The sequence below is a fragment of the Anomalospiza imberbis genome, chromosome 9, assembly GCF_031753505.1.
Source record: "Anomalospiza imberbis isolate Cuckoo-Finch-1a 21T00152 chromosome 9, ASM3175350v1, whole genome shotgun sequence".
Classification (NCBI taxonomy): domain Eukaryota; kingdom Metazoa; phylum Chordata; class Aves; order Passeriformes; family Viduidae; genus Anomalospiza; species Anomalospiza imberbis.
In genome coordinates this window covers 30,310,607-30,338,085 of record NC_089689.1, presented here as the reverse complement: position 1 = coordinate 30,338,085, position 27,479 = coordinate 30,310,607, and the positions used below count along the sequence as shown (strand labels likewise).

General features: G+C 55.1%; 1 protein-coding gene across 8 annotated transcripts in view; it reads right to left on the bottom strand.

Annotated features, from left to right (window-relative positions):
• Window positions 1-1,761: 1,761 nt before the first annotated feature.
• The window catches only part of SGIP1 (SH3GL interacting endocytic adaptor 1), a 62,960-nt gene continuing 37,242 nt past the window's right edge, over window positions 1,762-27,479 (bottom strand). For 3 of the 8 annotated variants that reach the window (XM_068199000.1, XM_068199001.1, XM_068199003.1), the window contains 12 exons: window positions 25,030-25,476; window positions 22,383-22,504; window positions 21,561-21,687; window positions 19,215-19,274; window positions 18,414-18,473; window positions 11,854-11,965; window positions 10,570-10,725; window positions 9,552-9,684; window positions 9,029-9,231; window positions 8,203-8,267; window positions 7,534-7,698; window positions 1,762-6,598 (listed from right to left, as the gene is read on the bottom strand). In XM_068199000.1, coding sequence (XP_068055101.1) covers window positions 6,576-6,598; window positions 7,534-7,698; window positions 8,203-8,267; window positions 9,029-9,231; window positions 9,552-9,684; window positions 10,570-10,725; window positions 11,854-11,965; window positions 18,414-18,473; window positions 19,215-19,274; window positions 21,561-21,687; window positions 22,383-22,504; window positions 25,030-25,476 — 1,673 coding nt within the window. In that variant the 3' untranslated portion in view covers window positions 1,762-6,575. Of the gene's footprint in view, window positions 6,599-7,533; window positions 7,699-8,202; window positions 8,268-9,028; window positions 9,232-9,551; window positions 9,685-10,569; window positions 10,726-11,853; window positions 11,966-18,413; window positions 18,474-19,214; window positions 19,275-21,560; window positions 21,688-22,382; window positions 22,505-25,029; window positions 25,477-27,479 lie in introns of those variants that run through there. The other 5 variants (XM_068199002.1, XM_068199005.1, XM_068199004.1 and 2 more) reach the window with 3 other exon arrangements.

Here is a 27,479-nt window from a genome sequence, read left to right as displayed (position 1 = left end):
ATCCCTGCAGCTTCCACGGGTCCCTCTGTGTCTCCACGGCTTCCACAGGTCCCTGCATGGTCCCATAACTTCCACATATCCCCACAGCTCCCGCATACCCCCACATAAACCTAAAGATTCCGCGTGGCCCCATGGTCTCCAAATGTCCCCACATAAACCTAAAGATTCCACATGGCCCCATGGCCTCCAAATGTCCCCACATAATCCTAAAGATTCTGCGTGGCCCCATGGCCTCCAAATGTCCCCACATAAACCTAAAGATTCCGAGTGGCCCCATGGCCTCCAAATGTCCCCACATAAACCTAAAGATTCCGAGTGGCCCCATGGCCTCCAAATGTCCCCACATAAACCTAAAGATTCTGCGTGGCCCCATGGCCTCCAAATGTCCCCACATAAACCTAAAGATTCCACATAGCCTCATGGCCTGCAAATGTCCCCACATGTCCCCACATAAACCTAAAGATTCTGCGTGGCCCCATGGCCTCCAAATGTCCCCACATAATCCTAAAGATTCCGTGTGGCCCCATGGCCTCCAAATGTCCCCACATAATCCTAAAGATTCCACATGGCCCCATGGCCTCCAAATGTCCCCACATGTCCCCACATAAACCTAAAGATTCCGTGTGGCCCCATGGCCTCCAAATGTCCCCAGAGCTCCTTTATGTTCTCCAGGCTCCTGAGGGTCCCTGTGACCTCCTCAGGTCCCCGTGGCCCCCATGGATTCCCACAGCTCCCCAAAATGTCCCCATGGCCCCTGTGGGTCCCTATGGCACCTGTGGATCCCTATAGCCCCCACAGGTTCCCGTGATCCCTGTGGATCCCTATAGCCCCCACAGATTCCCGTGATCCCTGTGGATCCCTATAGCCCCCACAGATTCCCGTGATCCCTGTGGATCCATATAGCCCCCACAGATTCCTGTGATCCCTGTGGATCCCTATAGCCCCCACAGATTCCCGTGATACCTGTGGATCCCTATAGCCCCCACAGATTCCCGTGATCCCTGTGGATCCCTATAGCCCCCACAGATTCCCGTGATCCCTGTGGATCCTCACAGACTCCCCGTGTCCCCATGGCCTCCACAGGTCCCCCAAGTCCCACATCCCTCAGGTCCATTCCCTCAAGCTCCATCCATCCCCGCGGTCCCTGTGGCTCCTCATGTGTCCCCACATGCCGCCCTCGACCTGTCCCCATGCTGGGACACCGCACATAACTCCAGCAGCAATGGTGGGTTTTGGGACAGGGACCCTTTTTTAGGCCAGCCTTCAGTCCCTCTGCCCGCTCCTCTGGGTGCTCCTGCACGTGGAAGCAAAACTGGCTCAGAAAAGGAAATGTTTTACGTTTTTTTGTTTATTTTCAAGGGAAAAAAAATAATCATCACATTTAAATTGCAACTCAGTTGGGTATTTCATGTGGTTCTCATGTATAGAATGAATAGACTTTGTTCTGATGTGGGGGTTTCTTTGTCACAACGCTCTGCATGGTAAATAATTGCATATTTGAGAGTCGGTGAAACTGGTGACGGGGAGGATGGAGGAGAGACATTTATAAAAAACAGTATTTACAAAAATGATATCCACATAGTCGTACTCTAATCTATAAGGCAAGTAACATTTAAAATATGTTGTTTCATGATTATCTTCAACAAGTCAATACGACACATTCATATTACCAGTGGTCAAATACAAAGCTTCGCTGCAGTAGTCCCTGTGCAACAAACCTGTACGTCTTTTATAGGTTGGTTTTTTGTTTTTTTTTGTTTATTTTCTCTGAGAACAGTAGGAAAGCAGCAAAGTTTTCATCACAGACTAAGCAGTACCTAGGCCATCGTAGACTAAAGGTATAATATATCTCATTGCACGTTTAGGCAGAAAAGGCCAGCCATTCATTAACTTATTTAACTTAAATCTTAAAAATAGACCTGTGTATCTTCATCCACAAATATTTATAAACATTTTATACACGAGGGAGTTCATTAAGTGGTCCAGGGTGATACCTGGGGATATCTGATTCACTGCTGGGGTGTCACAGTGGGGCTGTCCCACATCCTGGGCCCTCCTCCCACCAGCCCTGGGAGCTTCCCGGCACATCCCGACTCAAATCCTGGCTCAGACCGCGCCACATCTCCGTTTGTTTCATGTCATCCAAGCACCCCGGGGATTTCATCAACCCTAGAACGCCTGGGAGCGAAAAACCCCTTCCTGCATGGATGAGGAACCCAACATGGGGGCAGCACATCCACAGCATTTCCCGCTGTCCCAGAAAACCTGGGATTTCTAATGGATGAAAAAGGCATCCCCAAAGTTTCACTGGGATCTGGTGTGTTCCAGCACATCCCGCTTGTCCCCAAGCCTTTGAAGAGCATCACACCAACAATTCGTGGTTCCAAGAACCACTGCCAGCAGCATCATCCCTCCTAAAGGGACAAGGGAAGCCAGGCAGGAGCAGGGCGTATTCCTGCAAATCTTTTCCTTGCCTTGCAGTGAAAGAAGAATTAAAATCCTGACTGGAATAATCCTGATTATCATAAAACATCCCTGGCTCTACACAGATGCATTTCCTTGGGAAATTGTGAGGAAAAGAGGAACAGAAGAATTCTGGCTATGGAGTGAAATCTTTGAGACAGTAATTTCTAACCTGGAAAGTACAACAGGATGGCGTTACGTATTTTGGTCATTACAAGCTTCAAAATTAGGGGTTTAAACAAAGAAATTTTCACATAAAACCCACAAAAGGGTAGGGAAAAAATGGTAGACTCTCTCTTAGGTAAATTTATAATCTGTCACCTTTTCAGTGCATGCCAGCCATTTAAAAATGCTTCTGCTGGGAGAAAGAGGTGGTGACACTTTTTTTAGGATGCTCCTGCTGGAGGGATCTCAGGGAGCAGCCCGGGAAGGGTGGCAGGGGGGCTGTACCTTCCCTTCCCATCCCTGGCTAAAAAGGGAGGGCATTCCAACAGAAACTGGCAGGGTTTTCCCACTTAAGTTTTAAAAAATGATAGATAAAACCTGAAAGGGCAGAGTGAAGACAAATTAATTTCACTGGAATACTGAATGACAACTAAACCAAGAAGACGTAAACAGGTCAGTGATATTTAAGAACAAATGCAGACACCAAATGAAAAGCTCGTTATTTGGTGGTTTTTCCTACTATTGAGAGATTTCAGAGTTATTAAGAAATATTGTTAATGCAGAAAACTGCTCTTAAAGGTCTCCTGTGAGGAGCACCGTGAGCTGGCTGAGAATTGTGACAGTTTGCAACAAAAAGCAGAAAGGCGGCAAAAAATGACTTCCTGCTCCTGCCATGTAAGATTCCAAGTCTGAAAGTGTCCATGGGGAAAAACTCTCCTGCTCTGCCAGTGGGACCTTGACTCTGCAGGTGCGGGCTGCCAAATTCCCAGGGGCAAGTTCCTTTGGGAGAGGCTGATGGGGACAGAATCTGAAGGGAAACGTCCACGGAAGGAAAGCAGCTAAAGCATTTCTGTGCATGCATTCCCATTTTTATGATTGAATGCCTCCTTATTTATCCTTCTGTTCACCCAGATGGATCCTAGTGCTGCTGAGCTCAGGGCGGCCAGGGCTGGGCAGTGCCAGAGGGCTGAGCCCCTCTCCAGCCTCAGCCTGACTTGGGAAAAGCCCCTCTGGGAAACAGAGCTGTGGTGCTTCCTTCTGGGAATGCTCCAAGGGCTGGAGCCAGGCTGGGAGAGCTGGGGGTGCTCACCTGGAGAGGAGAAGGATCCAGGGAGAGCTCAGAGCCCCTGGCAGGGCCTGAAGGGGCTCCAGGAGAGCTGCAGAGGGACTGGGGACAGGGCAGGGAGGGACAGGACACGGGGAATGGCTTCACTGCCAGAGGGCAGGGATGGATGGGACATTGGGAATTGGGAATTGTTCCCTGGCAGGGTGGGCAGGGGCTGGGATGGAATTCCCAGAGCAGCTGGGGCTGCCCCTGGATCCCTGGCAGTGCCCAGGGCCAGGCTGGAACAGCCTGGGATGGAGGAAAGTGTCTCTGCCATGGCAGGGGTGGAACAGGATGATTTTTAAGATCCCTTCCCACCCAAACCAGTCTGGGATCTGTATGAAACCAAATCAGTGCCATTTCACCTCCCTGCTCTCTGAGGGGGCAGGCAACCCCAAACAGATGAATTCCCTGAAAATACACAGATTTTCCTTCCTAAAAGCTGAGGTGAAGCCTGCAGAGCTTGAATGCCCTGAGCACTACAGGTCCCTCTCTGCAGCCAGTTGCTCTCACCAAACTCCCAACAAACCCCAGGGCACTCTGAGAAGACACTCTGCCAAAAACTGGCAAGAGCAGGATGGGAAAACCTGTCCCAAATCGCTGCTTTTGGTCCCAGTGTCACAGGGTTGGTGTCACCTGCCAGTGCCCGGAGCTGGGACTGTGTCCCTGTGGGGCTGGGAGTGCTGGCACATCCCACATGTCCCAGAAATAGGACAAAATGTCCCAGGCTGTTCCCATCTCTCTCTCCAGGCCATGAGGGCTGTGTCCCAAAAAAAGTGACCTCTGTTTTGTTCACCAGCTCAAACAGGATGAGCTTGGGAGCTTTGGGTTATGGGTTTTTCTGTTTAAAAAGCACTAAAAAACCCAATGCTAATGTAAACACCTTGTCTTTCAAATGAAATATAAAGTAAAATCTCTATGTTCTGGTAATATTTACATTATAAATCCTTTTTTTCAGGTCTGTGCCATAGATCTCTTTTGGAAGGATGGGTTTGGAGCAATTGTACACACCATAAACCTGATTCTTAGGGTTTGTCCCTATATTTCTGTGTCAGAAAAGGGTGAGCTCCACACTTTATACACATTTCCAGTTCAGGGGAAAATCATTCATGGAGTGGAACACTGGGGAGTGCACTCCCAAAATCTGTGATGTGGGAAGCTGCAGGAGTGAATTGTGCTTTTCCTTTCCTGCTGCTGCCTTCGGTCAACTCACACACAGCTCACTCCCCAAATCTCAGCCTGGAAGCCACCTCAACCTGAAATATCCCCACATTTCCTTCTTGTCTCTTAAGATGGGCACAGATCTCTGTTTTCCTTCATCAGACTGCCCCGTGAGCAAGAACTTCCCAACATGCCCAGGCTGTTTGCCAATGTAAATGCACCACTGTAATCCTGGCAACACTTGGAAAATCAGCACTTTTTGTCACCTTACACATTCCCAAAGTCCCAGCACCCCATTCATGGGTGCTCCTCTGTGCATCTGTGTTTAATTTCACAAAGATTCCTTCATTTTTCTTCCCAAGATTGCCAAATTCTCCTGTTTAACAAGCCCAGCTCAGCAGCTGCAGCACCATGAACGCCACCAACACTCTCACCGTGCTGCCAGGAGTGGGCTGAGATCCACAGGAATGAGCAGTGGGACTCAGTGGGACAGGGAAAACACAGAGGGATAATATTTTGTCCCCCATTCTCCAGTTTAGCACTTCCATGTGTTTTCCCATCTCTACAAGACAGCTGCTCCCAATGCTGGCGAGCTGGGCTCCTGCCCTGGCTGATATCAAACAGCCCCCACGCTGCTCCTGCTCCCTGGGGAATTCTTTCCCAGTGTTTTTCCATACACATTTTCCTGCCTGAGTGCTAAAATAGAGAAGCAGGTGCAGCTGCCATTCTTTAAAGCATTTTCTAAACCCGTAGAGCTTTCAAAAATGGGGGAGAAAGGCAGAAAAAAGCCAGCAAAGCAATGCAAAAACGCAATTGAACGTCCGGAGGCAGCTCGGAAAACGCATCCTCGAACCCAACAGTGACATTTTGTGCCGGTGCTGGGAGCTCAGAGGGACCACCCAGCCTCTTTGCTGCTTCTTTCCTCATCTGCATCCCCACAAAATACCCGGGCACGGCGCAGGGAAACGCTGCTGGGATTCCAACAGGGAATCTGCAGCTGTAAGAGAACACGGGGCTGCAAATTTGGAGTAAATACTCTCTGCAGAAGTGAGATTTCCTTCCTGGGAGACTGTCCTAGGAACCTCCACCTTTCCAAGACTATTTTTCTGGAGTTAAACCAGCTAAACCTGAAGGTTGAGCTCTTTATTGATTGCTGTGAGACGTACTAAGGACTGAAGGAAAATTAAACCAGCCTGTGGGCCCTACTGAACTCTCTTTTGATGAGGCACCCCCTTCATAACAGCTACCAGTATCGTATTTAAATTGTATATATTGACAAAATGCAATCTACCTCTGTAAGCATTGTGCCATTCAACAGTACTACTATTAGATTTATATACCACAGTTTAAATTACATCCATTTCATGAATGGTAAAATGCTAAAACTCAAGTGTCTAACTGCCAAAATACAGCCTTACTGGAATGAGTACAATTTACAAATACAATAATTACATTTTAAAACCATTAACAATGTTACATCTAGAAGTAAATACTGGAGGACTGGTCAAGACGGTGTTTTCCAAGGAAAAAAAAATGCTGAAAGTTGTCGACACTTCCAACAGAAATGTCCCGAGTGCAGGATTTAGTTCATTTTCCTTAAACTGTAATTAAAACCCGTTCCACGCACAGCAGTCCTTGGGTATTTTCCATAGTATTTTCCATAGACTTGCATAAGCTTCCATCAGTTATCCGCCAAATATTTACCTAGAAACGGGATCAGAAATCAGCTGAGGGGAGGGAGCAGCCCTGATTCCCGGGAGCTTTTACCCACCTCCACCAGCCCTTCCTGCCCACGGGAAGATCCTTGTTATTCTCTGCAGCCATGAGGAAAAATCCTCCTTATTTTCTGCAGCCATGAGGAAAAAAATTCATAAGGAAAAATCCTCATTATTCTCTGCAGTAATGAGCATGAGGGAAAATCCTCGTTATTCTCTGCAGCCATGAGCACGAGGGAAAATCCTCGTTATTCTCTACAGCCATGAGCACGAAGAAAAATCCTCGTTATTCTCTGCAGCCATGAACATGAGGGAAAATCCTCGTTACTCTCTGCAGTCACGAGCACGAGGGAAAATCCTCGTTATTCTCTGCAGCCATGAACATGAGGGAAAATCCTCGTTACTCTCTGCAGCCATGAGCACAAGGAAAAATCCTTGTTACTGTCTGCAGTCATGAGCATGAGAGAAAATCCTCGTTACTCTCTACAGCCATGAGCATGAGAGAAAATCCTCTACTCTCTGCAGCCATGAGCATGAGGGAAAATCCTCGTTACTCTCTGCAGCCATGAGCACAAGGAAAAATCCTCGTTATTCTCTGCAGCCATGAGCACAAGGAAAAATCCTCGTTATTCTCTGCAGTAATGGGACAAAAGCTCTTCCTGGAGATGCCAGCCCTGGAGATGCCAGCCCTGGAGATGCCAGCCCTTGCCTTCCGTGCAGGAGCAGGCATGAGCCGTGAAATCCGAGGCTGGCAGGTGGCAGCAGGATTTGTTTCACGCAGGGGAGCTGCTGTCCCTCTGTCCCCACCCTGCCCGAGCTGCAGTGTGCAAACCCACGGCACCAGCACTCCCGGCATCCCGGCATGGCCAGAGGGGACCTGCGGGGACACCGCCACCCCAGAGGAGCCGCCGGTGAGGCACCCACCTGCCGCGAACCTCTTCTTGATGAGCGAGAAGCGGTAGCCGGCGCCCACCAGCTCGATGTCGCAGCTGGACAAGGTGCTGCCCTCGCTGGTGAACTGCACGGCCAGCGGGGCCGGCGAGCTCGGCCCCTCGGACAGCTGGAACCTCGCCAGCAGCGAGCCCACACCTGCGATCGGAAGCCCAAAGAGAGCCGGGTGAGCGCGGAGGGGCACTCGGAGCATCCCGGCACGGACAGGGGCACGGCCAGAGCGCCACCGGGGCCAGCCCCGCAGCATCCCCGCGGGGGCACAGCCAAACCCCCTCCTCCCCCAGCAGGATTCGGCTTTTCACACATCCCAGCGCTAGGAACGGCTTTCCACGTGGAAAAGCCCTTGTAGGAGAGAGCAACCCTCCCAACGGGGCCTCAGCCTCGGAGTAGAGGGGAGCCAAGGACTTGGCACCCCACCACATCCCAGCCCGCTGTGTGAATGCCCCTCGGGATGCCAAGGTGGCTGGCAAAGCAGCGCTGGTGGCACATAGCCTTGCCTTTTGAGCTCCAAAATTAAATAACTTTGTCCCCAGCAAGCCCCAGCAGGAACTGGAGTGTCTGGGCTCGTGTGCCGGCACCCTCAGCGGGTCCGTGCCTGCCTGAAGGATTCCAAGGCAATGACGTGCATATTTGCAGGATTACCTCCATTTTCTGACTTCTGGGAGATATCAGGGATCTTCCACAATATCCTTTGCTGCTCAGCATTCCTGAAAACACATGGAGAAGATCATTTCTGTAGGAATCAAGAAATTGCCAAGCAGCAATTTGAATTTTGCTAAAGGCTGGGGGTGGGTAGAGAGGAGGGGGAACTACTCTGGTGCCTCCCTCTGGAACAGCAATTCTGGGAGCTTGGATTTGGGTTTCACAGGAAAAAGTGAACGTTCAAGTGCTGAGTTCATGGATGGACTTGATAGTCTTAAGAGGCTTTTCCAAACAAGATATTTGTATGATTGTTATGAGGATTGCAGGTGAGCAAGAGACATGGAAATGTGCCTGTGCCTAGGGCAGCAACAGCCACACGTCCTTCCATGAATCCCAGAATCCCAGACAGCTTTGGTTGGAAGGGACCTTAAATCCCACCCAGTGCCACCCCTGCCATGGCAGGGACACCTCCCACTGTCCCAGGCTAGTCCCAGCTCCAGTGTCCAGCCTGGCCTTGGGCACTGCCAGGGATCCAGGGGCAGCCCCAGCTGCTCTGGGCACCCTGGGCCAGGGCCTGCCCATGCATCCCTCTAAACCCTGGATAAAGCAGCCAAAACAGAAAATAAAGGCTGATGCTCTGCTGCCTGCACATCTCCCTTCATCTCTGACCATTTTCTTGTGGGAATGGCAAGAGAAAGGGAATCGGAGTGGGGTTAAAGGTTTCCTCCTACAAGAGGAGGGCAGGTTTGGGTCCCCAGCTCCCACCCACAGACCCTCCTGCAGTAGGATGGGGATTCCAGGCTGGGACAGGATGAGCAATCCCTACCAGACGGCAGGAGGAAGCACAGCTTGAAGTTTGGTTACTCCTCCGTCGACGGGGACGAGGAACTGGACGTTGTTTAGAGCTACAGGCGTGGTCATTGCCTCTGTATTGTATTTGTAGTCGATGCGCAGGTCAGTGCTTGCAGGGTCACACCGCCAGCTCACTGCAAGGTTTAATGGAGTAGACTGAATACCCTGGGCAGATACCTTCCAAAATGACAGAAAAAACATTTAGTTTCCATTTGGCTGAAGGGAGAAATCCCATTTTACAGACGCAGACATCGCATTTGGAAGCAAGACCTTGAACTCCCACTGAATTTAGTACCGGGCTTAAAGCCAGACAACCCAGTGCCACACAGAAGGGACAGTGGGACAACAAGCCCCCACCTCACAATAGCTCCACTCTGCACTAGGGAAACACCGTTTTTTACATTTACCATTTTTTATTTTACATTTACCATTTTTACAGCCATAATTAGCACTTTTTTTTTTTTTGGCACAGTTTTATCTCACAAAAAAACCCCTACCTGGTATTTGAGCATATCCACATTGTAATAGGTGGCTTGAGGTTTCTGTTCCGATACCTTCTTTAGGTGAGTCATCAGATTTGGCATGTTGACCCAGAACTCCTTGGAGCTGGAGTCACTCTGCACGTTGTCACTGCACAGAGGAGAAGGAACCCTTTGGATAACCTTCCTGGGCAGGAGAGAGCTGTTCTACACAGCACAGGGACTGCATTCAATCCCACCTCCAGAGGAACATTGGCTCCCTCCCTCACAACTCCAGCTTGTCCTGATCCCTCTGCACGGGGATTCAGAACCCCCCAAGTCCCAGGCTGATCCCCCCAGTGTGGGCAGCAGGAAAGGGGGGGATTCTGCCCTTCTGCTCCTCCCAGGTGAGGCCCCAACTGCAGAGTTGCCCCAACTCTGGGGTCAACATCAGGAGGAAGTGGAGCCCTGCTGGAGGCCCCGGAGCTGCTGCAGGGCTGGAGCCCCTCTGGAGCCAGGCTGGGAGAGCTGGGGGATGCTCACCTGGAGAGGAGAAGGATCCAGGGAGAGCTCAGAGCCCCTGGCAGGGCCTGAAGGGGCTCCAGGAGAGCTGCAGAGGGACTGGGGACAGGGCAGGGAGGGACAGGACACAGGGAATGGCTTCACTGCCAGAGGGCAGGGATGGATGGGACATTGGGAATTGGGAATTGTTCCCTGGCAGGGTGGGCAGGGGCTGGGATGGAATTCCCAGAGCAGCTGTGGCTGCCCCTGGAGCCTTGGCAGTGCCCAAGGCCAGGCTGGACACTGGGGCTTGGAGCAGCCTGGGACAGTGGGAGGTGTCCCTGCCCATGGGATAATCCTCATATCAGGATAATTCTGATGATCTATCAACCCAAACCGTTCTGGGATTTCATCAAGCATTTAAGGGTTTGAGAGTTTCATTCCCAAAATCAGCGCATGCTTCCAAGGAAGATGCTTCAGGCCATATATTTTGGCAAACACCCTGTTTTCCCGGAATCCCACCTTCCCCTGGGATGCTGCTGGGGGAAGGGCTTACCAGCAGAGGAGCTGGGGGTTTGGCAGGACGTGCTCCAGCCTGTTGAAGTTGAGCACGCGGAAGGTGAGCACGGCTGGAGCGGGGTTGTTGGCAAAGTGTCGGGTGATGCCCGCCGGGAAGGACAGCACCATCTCCCCCGTGATCTTCACGATGCACCTGCAGCGCCCAGCACAGAGAGCCAGGGGGAGCAAAGGGGGCTCAAAATGCAGCAGCGAGGGAGGGCTGGCACCATGGATGGTGTGGGGACAGTCCCCCCTTCCCCACCTGACACACCTGAGCCTCTGGTGGCCTCAGAGAGAGCAGAAACAGCACAAGGGCTGATAGGGATCTTCTTAAATAAACCCTGTTTGAAGCTTCTTATTTTTGCTGTCATTCAGGGTTGTATTGCAATTCAGTATTTCAGTGGAATTAATTTGTTTTCGCTCTGCCCTTTTGGGTTTTATCTATTAAAGGGTGGGAAAACCCTCCAAGTTTCTGTTGGAATGCCATCCCATTTGGGCCAGGCAAGGGAGGGGAAGGCTGCAGCCCCCCCGCCACCCTTCCTGTGCTGCTCTCCGAGATTCCTCACACAAAGTCCTCACTTCCCTTTCCTACAGCAGAAACATTTTAAAACGGGGCACTGCAGCAGTGTCTTGCCTCTGGACACCCCAGGCCACACCACCTCCTGTCCTCATGCCTCAGGTTTGGCTTTTATATTTTCACATTCTGAGCTGCTTTAGTGTGTGGCTCTGGGCTGCACATCAGGGGATGGTGAGCTCTCTGCACAGAGCAGGGAGACAAAACAATTCCTGCTCCAGCTGGGCACCAAGGACAAAGGATCCAAACCTCAGGCCCAGGAGCACAAACAACGTGGGCTGGAGAGAGAAAAACAAGCAGGATGGGAGTGCACGGGCTAAAGCTGGAATGGGACAATGAACTGCAATGTGCCCATGGAGCAGAGCTGATCCCAGGGAGAGCCCCCGGGAGCGCTCGTGCATTTTGGGACCATTTGGGTTCCTCTTGGGTGCAGCCCTGGCTGGGCTCTGGTGCTGCCCAGGGTGGATCCATGGAGGAGATCCTTTTGATCAATCCCTGCTTTATTCTGTGACTCTGCCCAGCCTCTGCTCCGGGGCAGCCTCACAAGGCATCAGTTTCTGGCGACACAGATGGGACAGAAGGCGTCTGGAAAACCCCCTGGACCAGAGCCAGAGGAAGGCCTCAGTCCCCCTCCTGATCCCAGACAAAACCCCTCATCACCCCCCACCTGCCCCCACCGCAGGGACCCCCCCGGGGGTCGGCACCTACTTGTTGGGGTCAGCCCCTTTGAAGTACGCGTTGACGGTTTCAGTGAAGGCGGCGGCCACGGGCAGGGTGTCCTGTGCCCCCATGGTCAGGGGGCTGGGGCCCCGCGACGAGCCTGCAACAGAGCCAACAGCACCCCTTGGCATCTGCCGGGCACCACGGCAGCTCGCCGTGCCCCCCAGCCTGACTCGATGGGCAAACGATCACCAAAAACCCCCCAGGCTTCAGATGAGGCTTTCAAAGAAATGATCTTTCCCCCCCGCCCCGCTGCCAAAAGCAAGCAAAGAAAAAGGATGGAGGTGGCCAGGCGGGAGCAGCATGCGGGGCTGCCACACGGCAGGCTTTGCATGACAGTTTTTGCAGTCGCTTTTTGGGCCCCGCAAAAAGGGGCTGGGGGGGTTCATTGTGTCACCCCCGGGGAGCTCGGGCTGCCCCTGGGGATCGGGGTGTTGGCAGTGTCCTCCTGATATCCCCCCAGGCTGAGGGGGCTCCTGCAATCCCAGGCGCACTCTGCTCTGCTCTCCTCTCCTGCCCTGTGGATGCCTGGAGCATCCTCCACACTCCACTCGCTCCTGAAACCCTCAGTGCCCGACAGGAAATCTGCAAATCATCAGAAACCTGGAAAAACAGAGGCACTGCCACAGGTTGTCCAGAGAAGCTGTGGCTGCCCCATCCCTGGAAGTGTCCAAGGCCAGCTTGGACACGAGCCAGCTGGGATAGCAGAAGTTGTAACAAGATGAGATTTAAGGTTCTTTCCAAACCAAACCATTCTAGGATTCCATTATTTGGAAAAGGGGAAAAGCTTGCTTCGGTGTTGCTGTGCATCCTTGGACACTTGCCAGGCTCTAAAATAATTCAGCCCTGCAGGATCACACACGGGTTTCCCTTTGCTGGCCAGAAATTGTTGTTTCCAAAAGACATTTGAGGATGAAATCATCACTGCAAGTTCTCCTCAGGAGCTCCAGGTGTGCTGGAAACCCTCTAGGGGACCACAAGTCCTGTGCCCACCACCAAGGGGTTGGCACTGCCAAGCCCACACCTCTTCCCCATGGAAAATATCCAAAGATCAGCCCAGATGTCCAAGGTGTTGATCCCACAGACACCCAAAAAATCCTGGAGAGGTCACTCCCTGCCCTGGCATCGCCCTTCAGCCTCGTCTATCTCCTGCAATGAACCATTTTGGAACATTTTTTAAATACCACATCCTGTACACTGGGTGAAGCACGAGGATTATTTTGCCCCAAACCAGCTAAAAAAGAACAGCAAAGGACTCCAGAGTTGCAGCTTATCCAGGGATCCCCTCAGTCCATCACCATCCCTGCCAGGCGGGTGGAAAGGGGGACAGATCCAGCCCGGGGTTTGCTCGGAGCATACGAGCACCTGCCAGCTCCAGCCAAAGCTGTAGGAATTCCAAAGCCACAGGAATTCCAAAGCCAGCTCCAGGAATGGCAGCCTTCCACAGGCAGAGGATAAGGGGGAAGCAAAGCTGAGCAAAACGTATCACTTTCCTGGTGAGCCCTTCTGCTTGGGCCATCCTCAGAAATGATCCCTTCCCTTCTTTCTCTGCTGCTGCCCCTGGGAATAAACAGGAGTTTGGGAGCAGGAAATTGGGATTTGCAACATCTCCCAGGGGAAGCACTTCTGTCACTTCAATGACACTTTGAGTTTGGGTACATTAGTGGGAGAAGTGATGGTTTCCACCAGCAAGGAGGAATCCTCACACCTCCCCAAGGCACCCAGGCGCTAATGGATAAATCCTAAGTGCTCTTTCCTAGAGGCACAGATGAAGGATTTTCCCTTCCAATGCCTAATGCAGCCTAAAAGTGTCAAAAACAGATGCAGCCACACGTGTCCCTGTCGGTCACACACCCAAAGAGGCTCGGGGGAATCCGGGATTCCAGCTGCAGCCCGGGATGGGGGTGCTCAGGGAGTGGATCCCGCTGCTCCGGGATGGGCTGCTGGAGCACCTCACCCACGGCCACACACACATTAATTATCCTAACGAGCCCAGAGCCTCCTGCTCCTGAGTCCACAGCCCAGGATCCATCTGGGATTCCCTGGTGGAATTCCCACTGAAGAGCAGACACAGTTCCAGATGAAGGCACGGGCAGCTCCCCAAAACCGTGGGATACCACACCCCAAAACCCCATGACTGAGGGTGCATGCAGGACAACACATTTTCTAAAAATCCTTCCCAAAGGCACCACTGGGAGCAAATCCTTGCTCCCCACCCAGAGCAACAACCCCTCAGAGCATCAAACACAGCCGATATCCCGGCAGTGGGATAGTCCCACTGCATCCACCTGGAAATTCACAGAATCCCAGAATGACCGGGTTGGAAGAGACCTTCAAGATCATGGAGTCCAGCCCAGCCCCAACACCTCAGCTAAACCCTGGCACCCAGTGCCACCTCCAGGCTTTTTAAACTCACCCAGGGATGGGGACTGCACCACCTCCCCGGGCAGCCATTCCAGAACTTTATCACCCTTTCTGGGAAAGCTTTTTCCCAATTTCCAACCTGAATTTCCCTTGGCACAGCTTGAGCCTGTGTGCTCTGGTTCTGTCAGTGCAGCCTGGAGACAGAGCCCAGCCCCAGCTGAGCACAGGCACCTTTCAGGAGCTGTGGGGAGTGCTGAGGTCACCCCTGAGTCTCCTTTTCTCCAGGCTGAGCACCCCCAGCTCCCTCAGCCGTTCCTCACAGGGTTTGTGTCCCCAGCCCCTCTCCAGCCTCTTTGTCCCCTCTGGATGTGCTCCAGCATCTCAACACCCTTCCCAAACTGAGGGGCCAGGGCTGGACACAGCACTCGAGGTGTGGCCTCACCAGAAGGGATCCAAAACCACCCACCAAGTCTGGCTATGGAGGGGGGAACTGGAGGTGCCAACCAGCAGAGGAGCCTCAGGCTTGTCTCGTAGGGAAGGCACAAGAAAGGGCTTGGCAATGGGATCATCATTCCTTGGAGAAGGAAAGCCCCACTTCCCAAATGCGCAAATTCCAGCTGCGCTTTGCCTGGACCCTGCGCCAGGGCATGGGATGTGGGCCAGGGGTGTGCCACAGCAACACGCTTTCCTCCTCATTTTTCATTTCTCCTTTTCCCTCTGTCCCTCTGCATCTGTATCCTTGATTCTCCGGGATGAAAAATCAGGAATAAACAGGGAGGTCTCCTGGATCCCCAGGCTCAGCTGGGATGTGGGAATGTGAGTCCATCTGAGCAGCAACAACAACAAAACATCCTCATTTCTAATGGTCTGAAGGTCATGTGGATGGAATTGGGGCTCTTGGTTCCCTCCACCCTTCCCTCATGAATACATAAATCCTTCTCTTCATGGCTTCAGGGAATAAATTAATTTTTACACTCATGTTTTCACTAAAAAAGAAAAGTATAAACTATTATAAACATTGCAATTATTGTCCAGAAATCTGAGAGACAAATCCAGTTGCTCTGGCACAGGTCCACCCCAAATCTGCCTTTTCAGCTCCTGCTTCAAAAGTCATTTTTATAAACATTTCATTTGCACAAATGAGCTAATAGTAACAGAGGAAAAAAAAATAGATCCACTTTATGGAGCTTTGGACTCAGCCATAAGCAGCAGACCAGCTTAATTTGCCTTATTTTTCCCTACAAAAGGTGGAAAATGCAGCTGTGGAGTAGCCAGGGATCCCAGAACATGACAGCATCACCACACCTCCTTCCACACAGGGACAAACTGCCCCACGTTCATCAAACACGTGGATCTTGTCACCAGAAAAAAAAAAAAAAAAGAAAGAAAGAAAGAAAACAAAAAAACAACACAGAAACAAACCCAAATCCATAAAGAAACCATTATTTCCCTTCTGGCATTCCATGCCCTGAGTTCCAGATGCCAAACTCAGCAGATCTCCTCTCACTTCCCTGCACATGAAGTTTATCCTTTTTTATTTTCAAGTTGGGCTTAAATATTTAGAGATCCATCAGGAAATCCAGCGTGTGGAAGTGAGACAGCTCCCTGCTGGGCTGTGGGGTGATCCTGGGGCAGTGCCACACTCCTGCATTCCCAGGATAATCCCACCCCAGCTCCAGACCACTCACACCACCAGAACCAAGCCCAAGAATTCCAATACAAGGTTAAGATTCCAAGGCACAGGAAAAGCCCCAAATGCGCAGCGCTGGTGCTGGACTGAGCGAGGGGCAGGGAGGAAGCACAGAGCGGGGGGAACGTGGAGCTGGAATATTCATGTTGAGGGATAAGGCTGTCCCTGCTGTCCTCAGCTCTTCTCAGAGCTCCCAACGAGCCCTTGAGAGAGGAAACCCAAACAGGGATTTTGGCTGGAAACAGCAAAATTGTCCTGAGCACCGGGAGGAAGCAGCTCCTGCATGACCCCTCCTGGGTCTAAACTGGGAGATGCCATTGGAGCAGGCACGTGAAAAGTGGGAATTGTCAGAGTGGGGACCTTGGGAAAAGGAGGAAAGGAAGGACCCAACCCCCAGTCCCCACACTGATCCCTGCCTTCTGCTGCTGCTCAGCCATCACTGTCACCAGGATGGGTTTGCTCCATGATCCCAAGCAGCCCATGCCAGGCAGTGCCATCCTGGGCCACTCCTGAGCTCCTCAGCCAGGCAGCGCCATCCCGGGCCATTCCACAGCCAGGCAGTGCCATCCTGGGCCACTCTCCAGCCAGGCAGTGCCATCCTGGGCCACTCCTGAGCTCCCCGGCCAGGCAGCGCCATCCCGGGCCATTCCACAGCCAGGCAGTGCCATCCCGGGCCACTCCTGAGCTCCCCAGCCAGGCAGTGCCATCCTGGGCCATTCCACAGCCAGGCAGTGCCATCCTGGGCCACTCCCCAGCCAGGCAGTGCCATCCCGGACCATTCCACAGCCAGGCAGTGCCACCCTGGGCCACTCCCCAGCCAGGCAGTGCCATCCCGGACCATTCCACAGCCAGGCAGTGCCACCCTGGGCCATTCCACAGCCAGGCAGTGCCATCCTGGGCCACTCCCCAGCCAGGCAGTGCCATCCCGGACCATTCCACAGCCAGGCAGTGCCACCCTGGGCCACTCCCCAGCCAGGCAGTGCCATCCCGGACCATTCCACAGCCAGGCAGTGCCACCCTGGGCCACTCCCCAGCCAGGCAGTGCCATCCCGGACCATTCCACAGCCAGGCAGTGCCACCCTGGGCCACTCCCCAGCCAGGCAGTGCCATCCTGGGCCACTCCTGAGCTCCCCGGCCAGGCAGCGCCATCCCGGGCCATTCCACAGCCAGGCAGTGCCATCCTGGGCCACTCTCCAGCCAGGCAGTGCCATCCTGGGCCACTCCCCAGCCAGGCAGTGCCATCCTGGGCCACTCCCCAGCCAGGCAGTGCCATCCCGGGCCACTCCCCAGCCAGGCAGTGCCATCCTGGGCCACTCCCCAGCCAGGCAGTGCCATCCTGGGCCACTCCTGAGCTCCCCAGCCAGGCAGTGCCATCCTGGGCCACTCCTGAGTTCCCCAGCCAGGCAGTGCCATCCTGGGCCACTCCTGAGCTCCCCGGCCAGGCAGTGCCATCCCGGGCCACTCCCCAGACAGGCAGTGCCACCCTGGGCCACTCCTGAGCTCCCCGGCCAGGCAGTGCCATCCCGGGCCATTCCCCAGCCAGGCAGTGCCATCCCGGGCCATGCCACAGCCAGGCAGTGCCACCCTGGGCATGTCCTTTGCAGGAGGGGACACTGGGAATCCCACACGGAACCATGCCCCAGCTCTGCCTGCAGGCACCACAGCAGCTCCCAGGTGCTTCCTTGGGATTTGCGGGAACCCCTCCCCGCTGCAGGCAAGCCCTTGCTTTTCCTTCTGCTGTTAAAAGGAAAGTGTTGGCTCCGTGCCTGCGGGATGAAGCTGCCCCCAAAGCCTCGGGGGGCTGTCCTCTCTGGGATGTGACACTGCTCGGAGAAGGTGCCATCGGCCCCAAACCGAGGTTTTCCCCTCCCTGCATCCTCCCCAACACCCCTCATCCACGAGGGACCCCAAAACCTCCAGCGCCTCCAACCGAGCACCCCGGCAGCACAACCTGGCACAGCTCGGGGTGGTGCTGGCGGTGCCAGCGCATTCCCGGAGCCCTTCCTGCCCGAAAGCGGGCCGGGAGGTGGGGAGGAGGAGCGGACGCGGCGCCCTCTGGGTTTGAATTCAGCACAGCCAGCCGGCTCCGGGAGCGTGCGGCGAGCAGGGAACAGCCCTGGCTGGCCCAGTCAGGTTCCTCGGCAGTGCAAGCGGCTCCGCTCCCTGGTTTTCACCTTCGTCTGGGAATATTCGCAACGTTCCTTTGGGCTTTTGGTTTGCTTGGGTCGGATTTTTTTTTTAATGAAATCAACGAGTAAAAAAAAGAGATCAGCGGGACAAATGGCACAAATCAAATCAAAACGATTCCGGTCGGACTGGCGATGTCATCTAATTAGGCATAGCATTCCGCAGGGGAAGCTGGGTTGGATGGAGCCTGGAAAGCTGGATTGGATGGAGCCTGGAAAGCTGGATTGGATGGAGCCTTGGAAGGGAACCCCGGGAGCGAGAGAGCGAGGGGAGCGAGTGGTTACCGGGTGTGCTTTGCACTACTTACCTTCGAAAGTCAAATAAAACTTTCCTCTGTCAAACCAAACGAGGGAAGGCTGTTCATTCTCTGTATGGCCAGGAGTTGAAGCGGGATGGGAAAGGTTAAGGAGAGGGAGAGAGAAGGACACAGTGTGAGTCACAGAGCAGGTCATTAGTGTCGCTACGGGGAGGGGGCGAGGCGCTGCAGGGCGGTCACACGTGCAGGGACAGGGGCGTGACACCCGGCCGCTGGCTCGGGGGACAGAAAGCGGGAAGCAAAGCTATGGAAGCCCAGATGGAAGAGTCGTTCTGCCCGCTGGGTGAGCGGTTTGGAGGGGTGCTCTCGCTTTTTTTGGCCACGGTAGAAGAGGTTTGTCGGCTCATGCGCTCCGGGTTCTGCCTGCGCGGAGCTCAGCATTCCCGGCGGGATGCTGCTCCGCATGCCACCCCGCAGTGACACTCAGGGACAGTGACACGTGGCTGTTTGCTCTCGCAACTCAGGACACGACACTTGCAGAGAACCGGACACACGCACACAGAGCAGCGGATCCTAGCTGGAGCCTTCTCCTTCCCGTCACAGCCAGCTCCCTGCGCTCCCACCGCCTCCAAAGGCACCACGCTGGAATAACTCGGGATGTGAGGGCGGCAGGAGTGGGGCGGGGGCAAACAGCTTTTAGAGCTGCTAAATGAACCTTTCGGAATTCGGGAGGTGCCAACCTTCCACCTCCAAGTCCTTTGAGTCACTGAGAAACTGTCATGCAAGGTGCTGCGAGCGGTGGGTGCCGCTCCGAAGGCGGAATTCTTGGAAAACTCCCTGCTAGTACAGTACCTGCCGGCGTTTCACTGCGCCTTTCAAACGCGGGCAGTTTGTCAACAAAAGCATCATCCTCTGATAACACAAGCAGAAGAAACGCAAAGGAAAGAAAGAAAGAAATAAAAAAAAAAAAAAAAAAAGAACACAAAAAGAATGAAAACACGGATCCCAAGTGAAACCAAGCAGCGCACTTGTACCAACGCAGAGACAGACGGAGGGGCAGCGACACGGGAAGCAAACAGCTCCTTGCTGTGCCAGGAATTGTCCAGACTGACATGCAGCCAACGAGGAAAGCACACCAGAACAGCACGGAGGACACGGGGATGGAACAGCCCTGCCCGTGCTCCCGGACAAACTCCGTGGGACTCTGCCACAGGGAACGGGAGATGGGGAATGTGGTGGAGCCAGACTCCAGCCCCAGCTGGATTGGAGTGTCCCAGCCCACCGGGACCTGCAGCGGTCCCTGATCCCAGACCTGCCCATCCCTGCACACCTCCCAGCCCAGCTTTTCCTCTCTTGGGAACTGGAAGTTGTCCCTGCTCTGCTGTGGGTTTTCCTGGATGCTCACCCAGCACCAGTGGCCACCCTTGCCTTGGTGGGGACAAGGAGGCGCTTTCCCAATGCAGACCCCAAACCCTGTCTGTCTCTGCCTGTGCCCCATCCAGCTTTTCCCAAGGTTTACGTTGGATGCCAGCAGAAAAGCTTCCTCATCCAGAGGGTGCTGGGCACTGCCCGGGCTCCCCAGGGAATGGGCACGGCCCGAGGCTGCCAGAGCAGCTCCAGGAGCGTTTGGACAGTGCTCCCAGGGATGCCCAGGGTGGGAATGTTGGGTGGCTGTGCAAGGCAGGAGTTGGATCAATGATCCCTACGCGTCCCTTCCCACTCAGCATAATCTATGCATGGAGCTGGAAGCGCAACACCTACAAAATCTGGGATGCTCCTCCTGGCTGTCCTGTTTGGAGTTCCCTGGTCAGGGGTGACCCCAGAGCCCCGATTTTGGATCTCCTCCAAGGAAAGGTCCATGGAGGCTGTGGGACCCCCATCTTCTCCCCCCAGCCCAGCACGGGGAGGTCACTAAATCATCAAAGAGCACCTTTGGATCCCAAAACTATATGAGAGAAGAAATCCAAACGGAGAGCCTGAGGGAGCTGAGGTGGCAGAGCTCAGCTCGCTCCCATCGCCCTTCCCAGCCTCCTGCAGCCCCTGGGACTGTCCCTGTCCTCAGCCTGGTTGTCCCCTCCCCTAACGCCGTGTCCCTGTGGCCACCGTGCCCTCTGGCACCGCTAAGGCCACTGCCAGTGCCACCAGCGGTGGCCTGTGGCACAGGGGACGCTCAGGGCTCACTGTCCTGGTGACATTTTTTCCAGCCAGGTGCTGTGACAGTGACCGACAGCCGGAACAGGCACGAGCACCTACAACACCTGAGAGTGAAGTGACAACGGGACGGAGACGCGGTCGAGACTGCAGCAAAGCCACGGGGAGGGCTCGGCTGGCGCCAGCACATTCCGGCCACCGCAGGTGGGGCTGGTGGCAGTGGCACCGCTCCCCGCGGTGACAGCGGTGACAAACGCTGCAGCCAGCACGGTGGCCGAGCGCACGGGAACTCCCGCCAGGCCAGGTTTTCCAGAGGGTTGGGAAGAAAAGACAAAGGAGGGAGGTGATCCTGGGAGGAGATGGAGCCGCAGGAAGCGAGGGGCGAGGGGCTGGCAGCCAGGGATGGAGGAGGAGGAGCACCGGCAGCAGGAACAGGGGACAGGAGGGGACGGAGGGGATGAAGGGGAGGCGTGGGGGGACCCAGCGCCTGGAGCTGGGAGCTGCCAGCCAGACTCGATTCCCATTCCTCATCTCAGCCCGGGGTTTTGGCAAACCCCACTTTTTCCAGGACGCCCCTCCGAAAGGAAACTGCAGCGTTCCGTTCTGCCCTAGGACAGTGCCAAGCGGCTGGGAAGAGCCACTTTATTTTCCAAGACCCCTTTTCTGTTACTGCTTTAAGGACAAATGTGAATTTAAGACATTCCAAGAGATTTAATATCCCTGGATCCCAAGGTCTGGCTTCCAGCCCCACTCCCCTCCAGGCACAAGCATCCCCTGCAAAAAAAGCTTATTTTGCTCCAGTTTACAGCCCAGGACTGCATTTTCTGTTGCAATTCCCTTGACTTTCACCAAACATCCATTTCCCACAACATCTGGAAAATCTTCCCTTGGCAGCATCACCCTCCTGATCCACACCCCCCTCAAATCCCTTTTAGCATTTCAAATCCTGATGAAAACTAACAAATCCAGCCCCAAGGAATGATCTAGCGAATGAAAAGGCCTCAGGAATAGGAAAGGTGAAAGAACAGCAGTGCTGCGTGTGTTTACCAACGGTGGGAGTGGTGGCTGCACTCAGGGAATTGGTGGAAGATATGGAAGAAGTACTTTCAGCACGGGCTAAAGGTGCTATCGGAGGAGGGCTGGAGGAGTGGATGGGAGGGCTAAAAGGCCTGGACTGGAGAGAAACATAAAATAACACAAAGTTAAAGAAAATCCACACAGAAACATTTGCATCCAACAAGTAAAATTTTGCCTGGACCCTCCTGACTGCTCTGCCAGTGCCCCAGAGGAAAAATTGGAATGACTTGAGTTGTTTTAGTACCAATAGCATTTTAGCTTGGAGCTGGGAAAACAGATTATCCCCACCCATCCACACTGAGGGTGGGAGCCCCAGGGGCCGTGGGATGGATGGAATGGGCCGGGCATTGGAAGGGAGCAGTGCCCACCAGGTGCCAGCTCCCCAGGCCCTTAGGGATCCTTTGGGGGTCGTTTTATACCCTCAGCATCAACCCCCAAACCCTCACGCCTTACCTGAAGCAGCCTGGGGTGGCACACAGGACAGCCCTGCGCCGGGCACCGCTCCTGGGAGGCTGGAACTGCTCTGCCCCCAAACCCTTCCCGGGGGCACGTTCCCACCTCAGCCCATTCCCTGCCCTCGCCGTGACTGAGGACCGTGGTTGGCATCACCCGGCTGGCAGAGCAGAGGCGGCACAGCCCTTCCCACGGGGAATGCACAGATCCTCGGGGCTCCCAGCCCACCCCGGTGACCGCGGGTCGCTCGCCCCGCTCCGCTGTCCCATTCCAGACTGGGAATGCCACCCGCCAGCCCCCGTCCCGGCCCCGCCGTGCCCCCAGCCCCTCCCCACGTACCACATCGCTGACGGGGGGTTTGCCAGGGGGCAGCTTGGGCCGGGACGGGGGCCGGGGCGGCGGCGGCGGGGGGGTGCCGCACGTGGCCAGCGGCGTTCCGGGGCGAGCCGGGGACGAGGAACCTGCAACAAACGGGAGCCGTGAGTGCCCCGCAGGCTCTGCCCCCGCTGCTGCCCACCCCAGAGCCCCAGGAGCTCCCCGTGGTGGTGGCACAGCCCAGCAGCTGCGCGTGGAACATTCCAGGATGGTGGATGCCCGTGGATTCCTGGCAGGGGCTGCTCAGTGCCCGCTTCCCTTCGCAAAATTGACGTGGGAGGAGTCTTACAGCTTTCCCAAAAAGTACGGGCAGGAGGGATGGGATGATAGATGAAACACTGCTCCAGGGGTGGCACAACTGGGAATTAGGGGTCCTCGTCACAGGGCGAAGCTTTGGCTCAGCAAAGAAGGGGAAGGGTGGAAGAGGAAGGCTCTGGGATTTGCTGGGAGCACAACAGAGCTCCCAACCCGCTCCCCTCCCGAAGAAGGGGAGCTGAGCTCAGGGCTCACACAGTCCCTGGCCCTGCTGCAGGGGGGGATTCCTGTGACCAAATGGGAATTCCAACAGGGGCCTGACAGGAGATCCAGGAGCCTGCTTTGCTCCACACACACGAATTCCTTCCAGGAGAAGCCCAGCAAGAACTGGAGCTGTACAGAGCAGGCAGAGGGGGCACCAGGACGTGAAGGGCAGCAGGAATGGGAGGGAACTCAGAGCTCAGTGCCAGCGTAGCTGAGCCAGTGTTTGTCACCAACTTCCATGGAGCTCAGCAGCTCCATGGCTCAGACTGATGAGATGGCAACTTAATAATTTTCTCACTTACAAGAGAATAATTTCCCGAGTTCTTTGGGCGATAGCTCAGATTAAGCAAAGACCAAAGCGGGATTTATAGAAACAAGAAGAGGTGAAGGAGAGCAGGCTTAGATAAGAGAGGGCCTGGCTTAAAGGAAGTAAATTCCAGTCATTCCTTTGCACAACTCCAAAATTCAAGCCACTTTTATTTCAAAGCCTCATTTGGGAACTAAAATTTGAATTTTTCCTTCCTTATCCCAAGAGAAGCCTGACAAAATAGGAAATAGAGGGAAAATAACTTTGCAGGACTGAGTGACACAAGATGGAGCCTTGTAGGGAGGGTTCTGTGGCCACCAGGTAGCCAAAGCCTGGCCAGATGGACTTCCATCCAGGGATTGGGTATTTCCTACACCAGAAACTGACAGCATGTGGAAACCAGCATGGAATCAGGAATCTGCTGGAATGCTGGCCTTGGAGCAGCGTGGGGTGGTGGAAGGGGGTTGGAACACGACGAGCTTTGAAATCCCTTCCAACCCAGCCCTTCCACAGGCCTCCAGCCCTGCCTTGGTGCCACCCACGGGCTCTGAAGGCAGGAGGAGATCCTGGGGTGGCTCTGCTCCACAGCACCCAAAAACCAGCCTTGGAAAGGTGGGAGGGGTGGGACAGGTGCTGGATCTGTGCCGCACACCCTGCTGCAGCTTTTGGAGGATTTGCACCATTTTTGTGTGGCTGTGTCCACACTTTCATTTTTCATTTCCCAGCTTGCTGCCCAGACTGAGACAGGAGAAATTCCTGGGGCAGGGATGAGGATCTTCTGGGACAGGCTTCTCCATCCACGCACCCCCACAGGGGGAGCCCTGGCACGTCTCCATCCTGTGCTCAGCTGGGAACGGGCTGGAGAGCGGTGCAGGACGAATCCTGGTGTTTCCTGCTCCTGGAAGCTCCTGGAGAAGTTCCGGCTCCAGCTGGACACCGCAGCCCCCACAGGGACCCTGCCCACCCCCCCGAGCCAGCACAGAAAAGCCACCAGCACTGAAGCAAAGCCACACCTGCAGCACCAGCCACGCTCAGGGGACGCTCCTGGAGGTGACAAATCCCCCGGGCAGTGACACAAATTCCGAGCTCCCACAAGGAGGGTGGCAGGGGTCAGACACGGAGCTGGGGGGGCTGCACACACACCCCACCACCAGTGCAGGTTCCTCAAGGCTCTGATTCCCCCAAAAATCACCTTTGGTGGATGCAGGATGGGAGCACGGGGCTGAGCTGGGCTCAGGCCCTAAAAGAACAGGCTCAGGCTGCAGCTCCTCAAGCAAGGAGTGCGAGTAAACCGAGCCTCCCCCGGCTCGTTTGCCTTAATGAACATTTATAATTAAGCAGGTGAAGGCAGGCAGAGCCAGCAGCTTCTCCCGGGGGAGAGGCTCACTCTGGAACACATCTCCCCATCCACACTCAGAGCCAGGAAGATCCGAGCACCATTCCCACCTGGGAATTACCGGGACGAGAGGATGTGATCAAAAAAAAAAAACCAAAAAACCCAACCCTGCATCTGAGGCTCGCTCAGACGCTTCACCTGAACCACTTCTATCCCCACAGAGGACACCACCGCAGCAACAACAACAACAACAACCCCGTGCCCAGTTGGGGCTGGGAAGGGCTCCGGGGAGCTTTGGGAAAGGCTCCCGGCCCCAGGGCAGCAGAGGGAAGGAGGGACACGGGAGGCGCAGGACACACGCTGGCAGCAGGGCACGGCCGGGCGGGACACAGCCAGGCGGGAGGGTCACCACGGCCACACGGCAGCACACCCGAGCTCACAGCACGTACCGCTGGTGCTTCCCGTGCTGGCGCCCGGTCCGGGGGACGACACCACCGCGCGGTAGGTGGGCGGCGGAGGGGGCGGCGGGGTGGCTCTTTGGCCCGGCCCAAAATCTTTGGGAGAGGCGACCGGCTCGGCGGAATCATCCTTAAGGTGGGGCTGCTCGGGAAGCTTCTTGGGAGCGTCTTCCAGCTGCAGCGGCGAGGGCAGCGGGCGGGGAGGCTCGGCCGGAGCGCTGGCCGGGCTGCCCGCGGCCGCCGGCGGGGACGGCGCTTTTTCCCGGGGCGACAATTCCGGAGGCGCGTTTTCCGGGGATTGATCGGAAAAATTGACCCACTTGTCTTCTGCGGTGGCAGCAGCAGATTTGGGGGACGGCACGGGGCCAAAAATGCTGTCCAAGTCATTGATGGACGGGAGTTTGTCCCGTTTGGGCTCTGCTGCTGCCTGGTCCCCTCCTGTGGTCAGAGGAGGTTTATTTTACACCGGGCATTAAGGGAGGGCTGTGCTACTCTCTACGGGCTCTACTTCTACGGGAGAGGCTCTAAAATCCTCTATATTTATATAATTCATGGGCAAGAACGTTTCCACCACAGCCAAGTGTGACATGGAATGAATCCCGCGGGATCCAAAGGCTGGAGGAAGGAGCATGCACCACGAGCCAGCACTCACAGCCAAGAATCACAAATTCCCCCCGAATTTACAGCCTTTTTTTTTGTCCTCTAAACCACATCACGTCCTTATCAGCAACTCTGATTTGTCAGCAGGTATCAAAGGTGTGCACTCGGCGCTCTGGCACGTCCCACTCTCTCTGTATATATATTTATAAACACTCAGGTATAAATATATACATATTTAGGCATGCTGGTTGGACACTGCTGGAGTCTGGGCATGCAGCACAGGATGCACACGGGGAGTGTATTCCAGCCACAGGGAATGCAATCCAGCCACAAGCACAAACAGGTCGGGATTTTCGGGCACAGATGGGGATTTCAGGGCACAGATGGGGATTTCAGGGCTCTGCTCACTGAGCCACCACACACCAACATTCCCACCTGACTCCAGAACCACCACAGAGCCACAAACCAAGCATTTCACATCCAGGGAAGGGAGAGCCTGACACTAAATGCCCTCTGGGATCCTCGTGGCAGCATCACCCCATCCCTGCTCCTCTATTTTGGGGCTCCATCCATGGTTCTACATTTAGGGTGGGAGGGATAAAACAGGAACTTGCTGAACCAGACAAAACCAGACCTCAGCCACTTGCTTTACACATACACAAAGGCACAGCCCAGCAAATGATCGGGCATTTGCTGCTGGGAATGGATGGATGGATGGACATGGACTCCCTGCCAGCCTGGCTGCTCCCACCAGCAGGAAAATCGGGATCTGGGAGCACAGATGAGCAGGGCGCTCCTCGTGGCACAGGGGTTTCACCCTGAGGGGCTCTGGCTGGCCCCATGCAGTGCCCTCTCCCAGGCTCTGCCTTCCCTGCTCAGATCCTGCTTTTCCACCAGCCAGCACCATGAATTATATGCTTGGAAGCAGCTGATGTCCTCTAGCTGCATCCAACACCTTTCCATCCCTGCCCTCGGGTTGTCCCTCATTCCCAGCACTGCTTCCCTTCCCTGCCCTGGGCTGCAGGATCAGGGGGGGTTTTCCCATCTCTCAGCAGGGATTTGGGGACAGGGAATGCAGGAGCAGCTCCCTGCCACAGGCAGACCCTGCACACCTCTGGTTTCCTCAGCACAGGCCATGCAGGGCTGCTCCAGGCAGGAGCAGGGCTCTGGACCTGGGAATATATCCCAGCTTTCAGCAGTGCTAATCCTGCACTGCATTCCCAGAGTGACTGGTCCAAAGGCAGGGATGGTGTAAAGAACATGAATTTCACCGGGGTGAGACCGACTTGGGAGGCAAAAACATCTTTGTGCTGCTTCTACTGCAGCATCCACTGAGACACCACCGAGCTGAGACTGCCCCTGCTTCCCCGGCACTGCCCAAGGCCAGGCTGGACGGGGCTTGGAGCAGCCTGGGACCGTGGCAGGTGGGAACTGGATAGGGCAGAAATTCCTCCCAGCCCAGCCCAGCCGGGAATTCCCTGAATTCCAAGGGAAGGGCATGCACAGGGACCAAATCCGTGCCCAAAATGCAGCCACAGGGATGTGTCTCCCAGAGCTGGGGATGGGACCTGTCCCACCCCAGGGCTGGGGATGGCCCTGTCCCCTTCCCAGAGCCACCCCAGCTCTGGGGCTGGCCCTGTCCCCTTCCAAGAGCCATCCCAGGGCTGGGGCTGGCCCTGTCCCACCCCAGTGCCACCCCAGCGCTGGGGCTGGCCCTGTCCCATCCCCAGTGCCACCCCAGCGCTGGGGATGGCCCTGTCCCCTTCCCAGTGCCACCCCAGCACTGGGGATGGCCCTGTCCCCTTCCCAGTGCCACCCCAGCACTGGGGATGGTCCTGTCC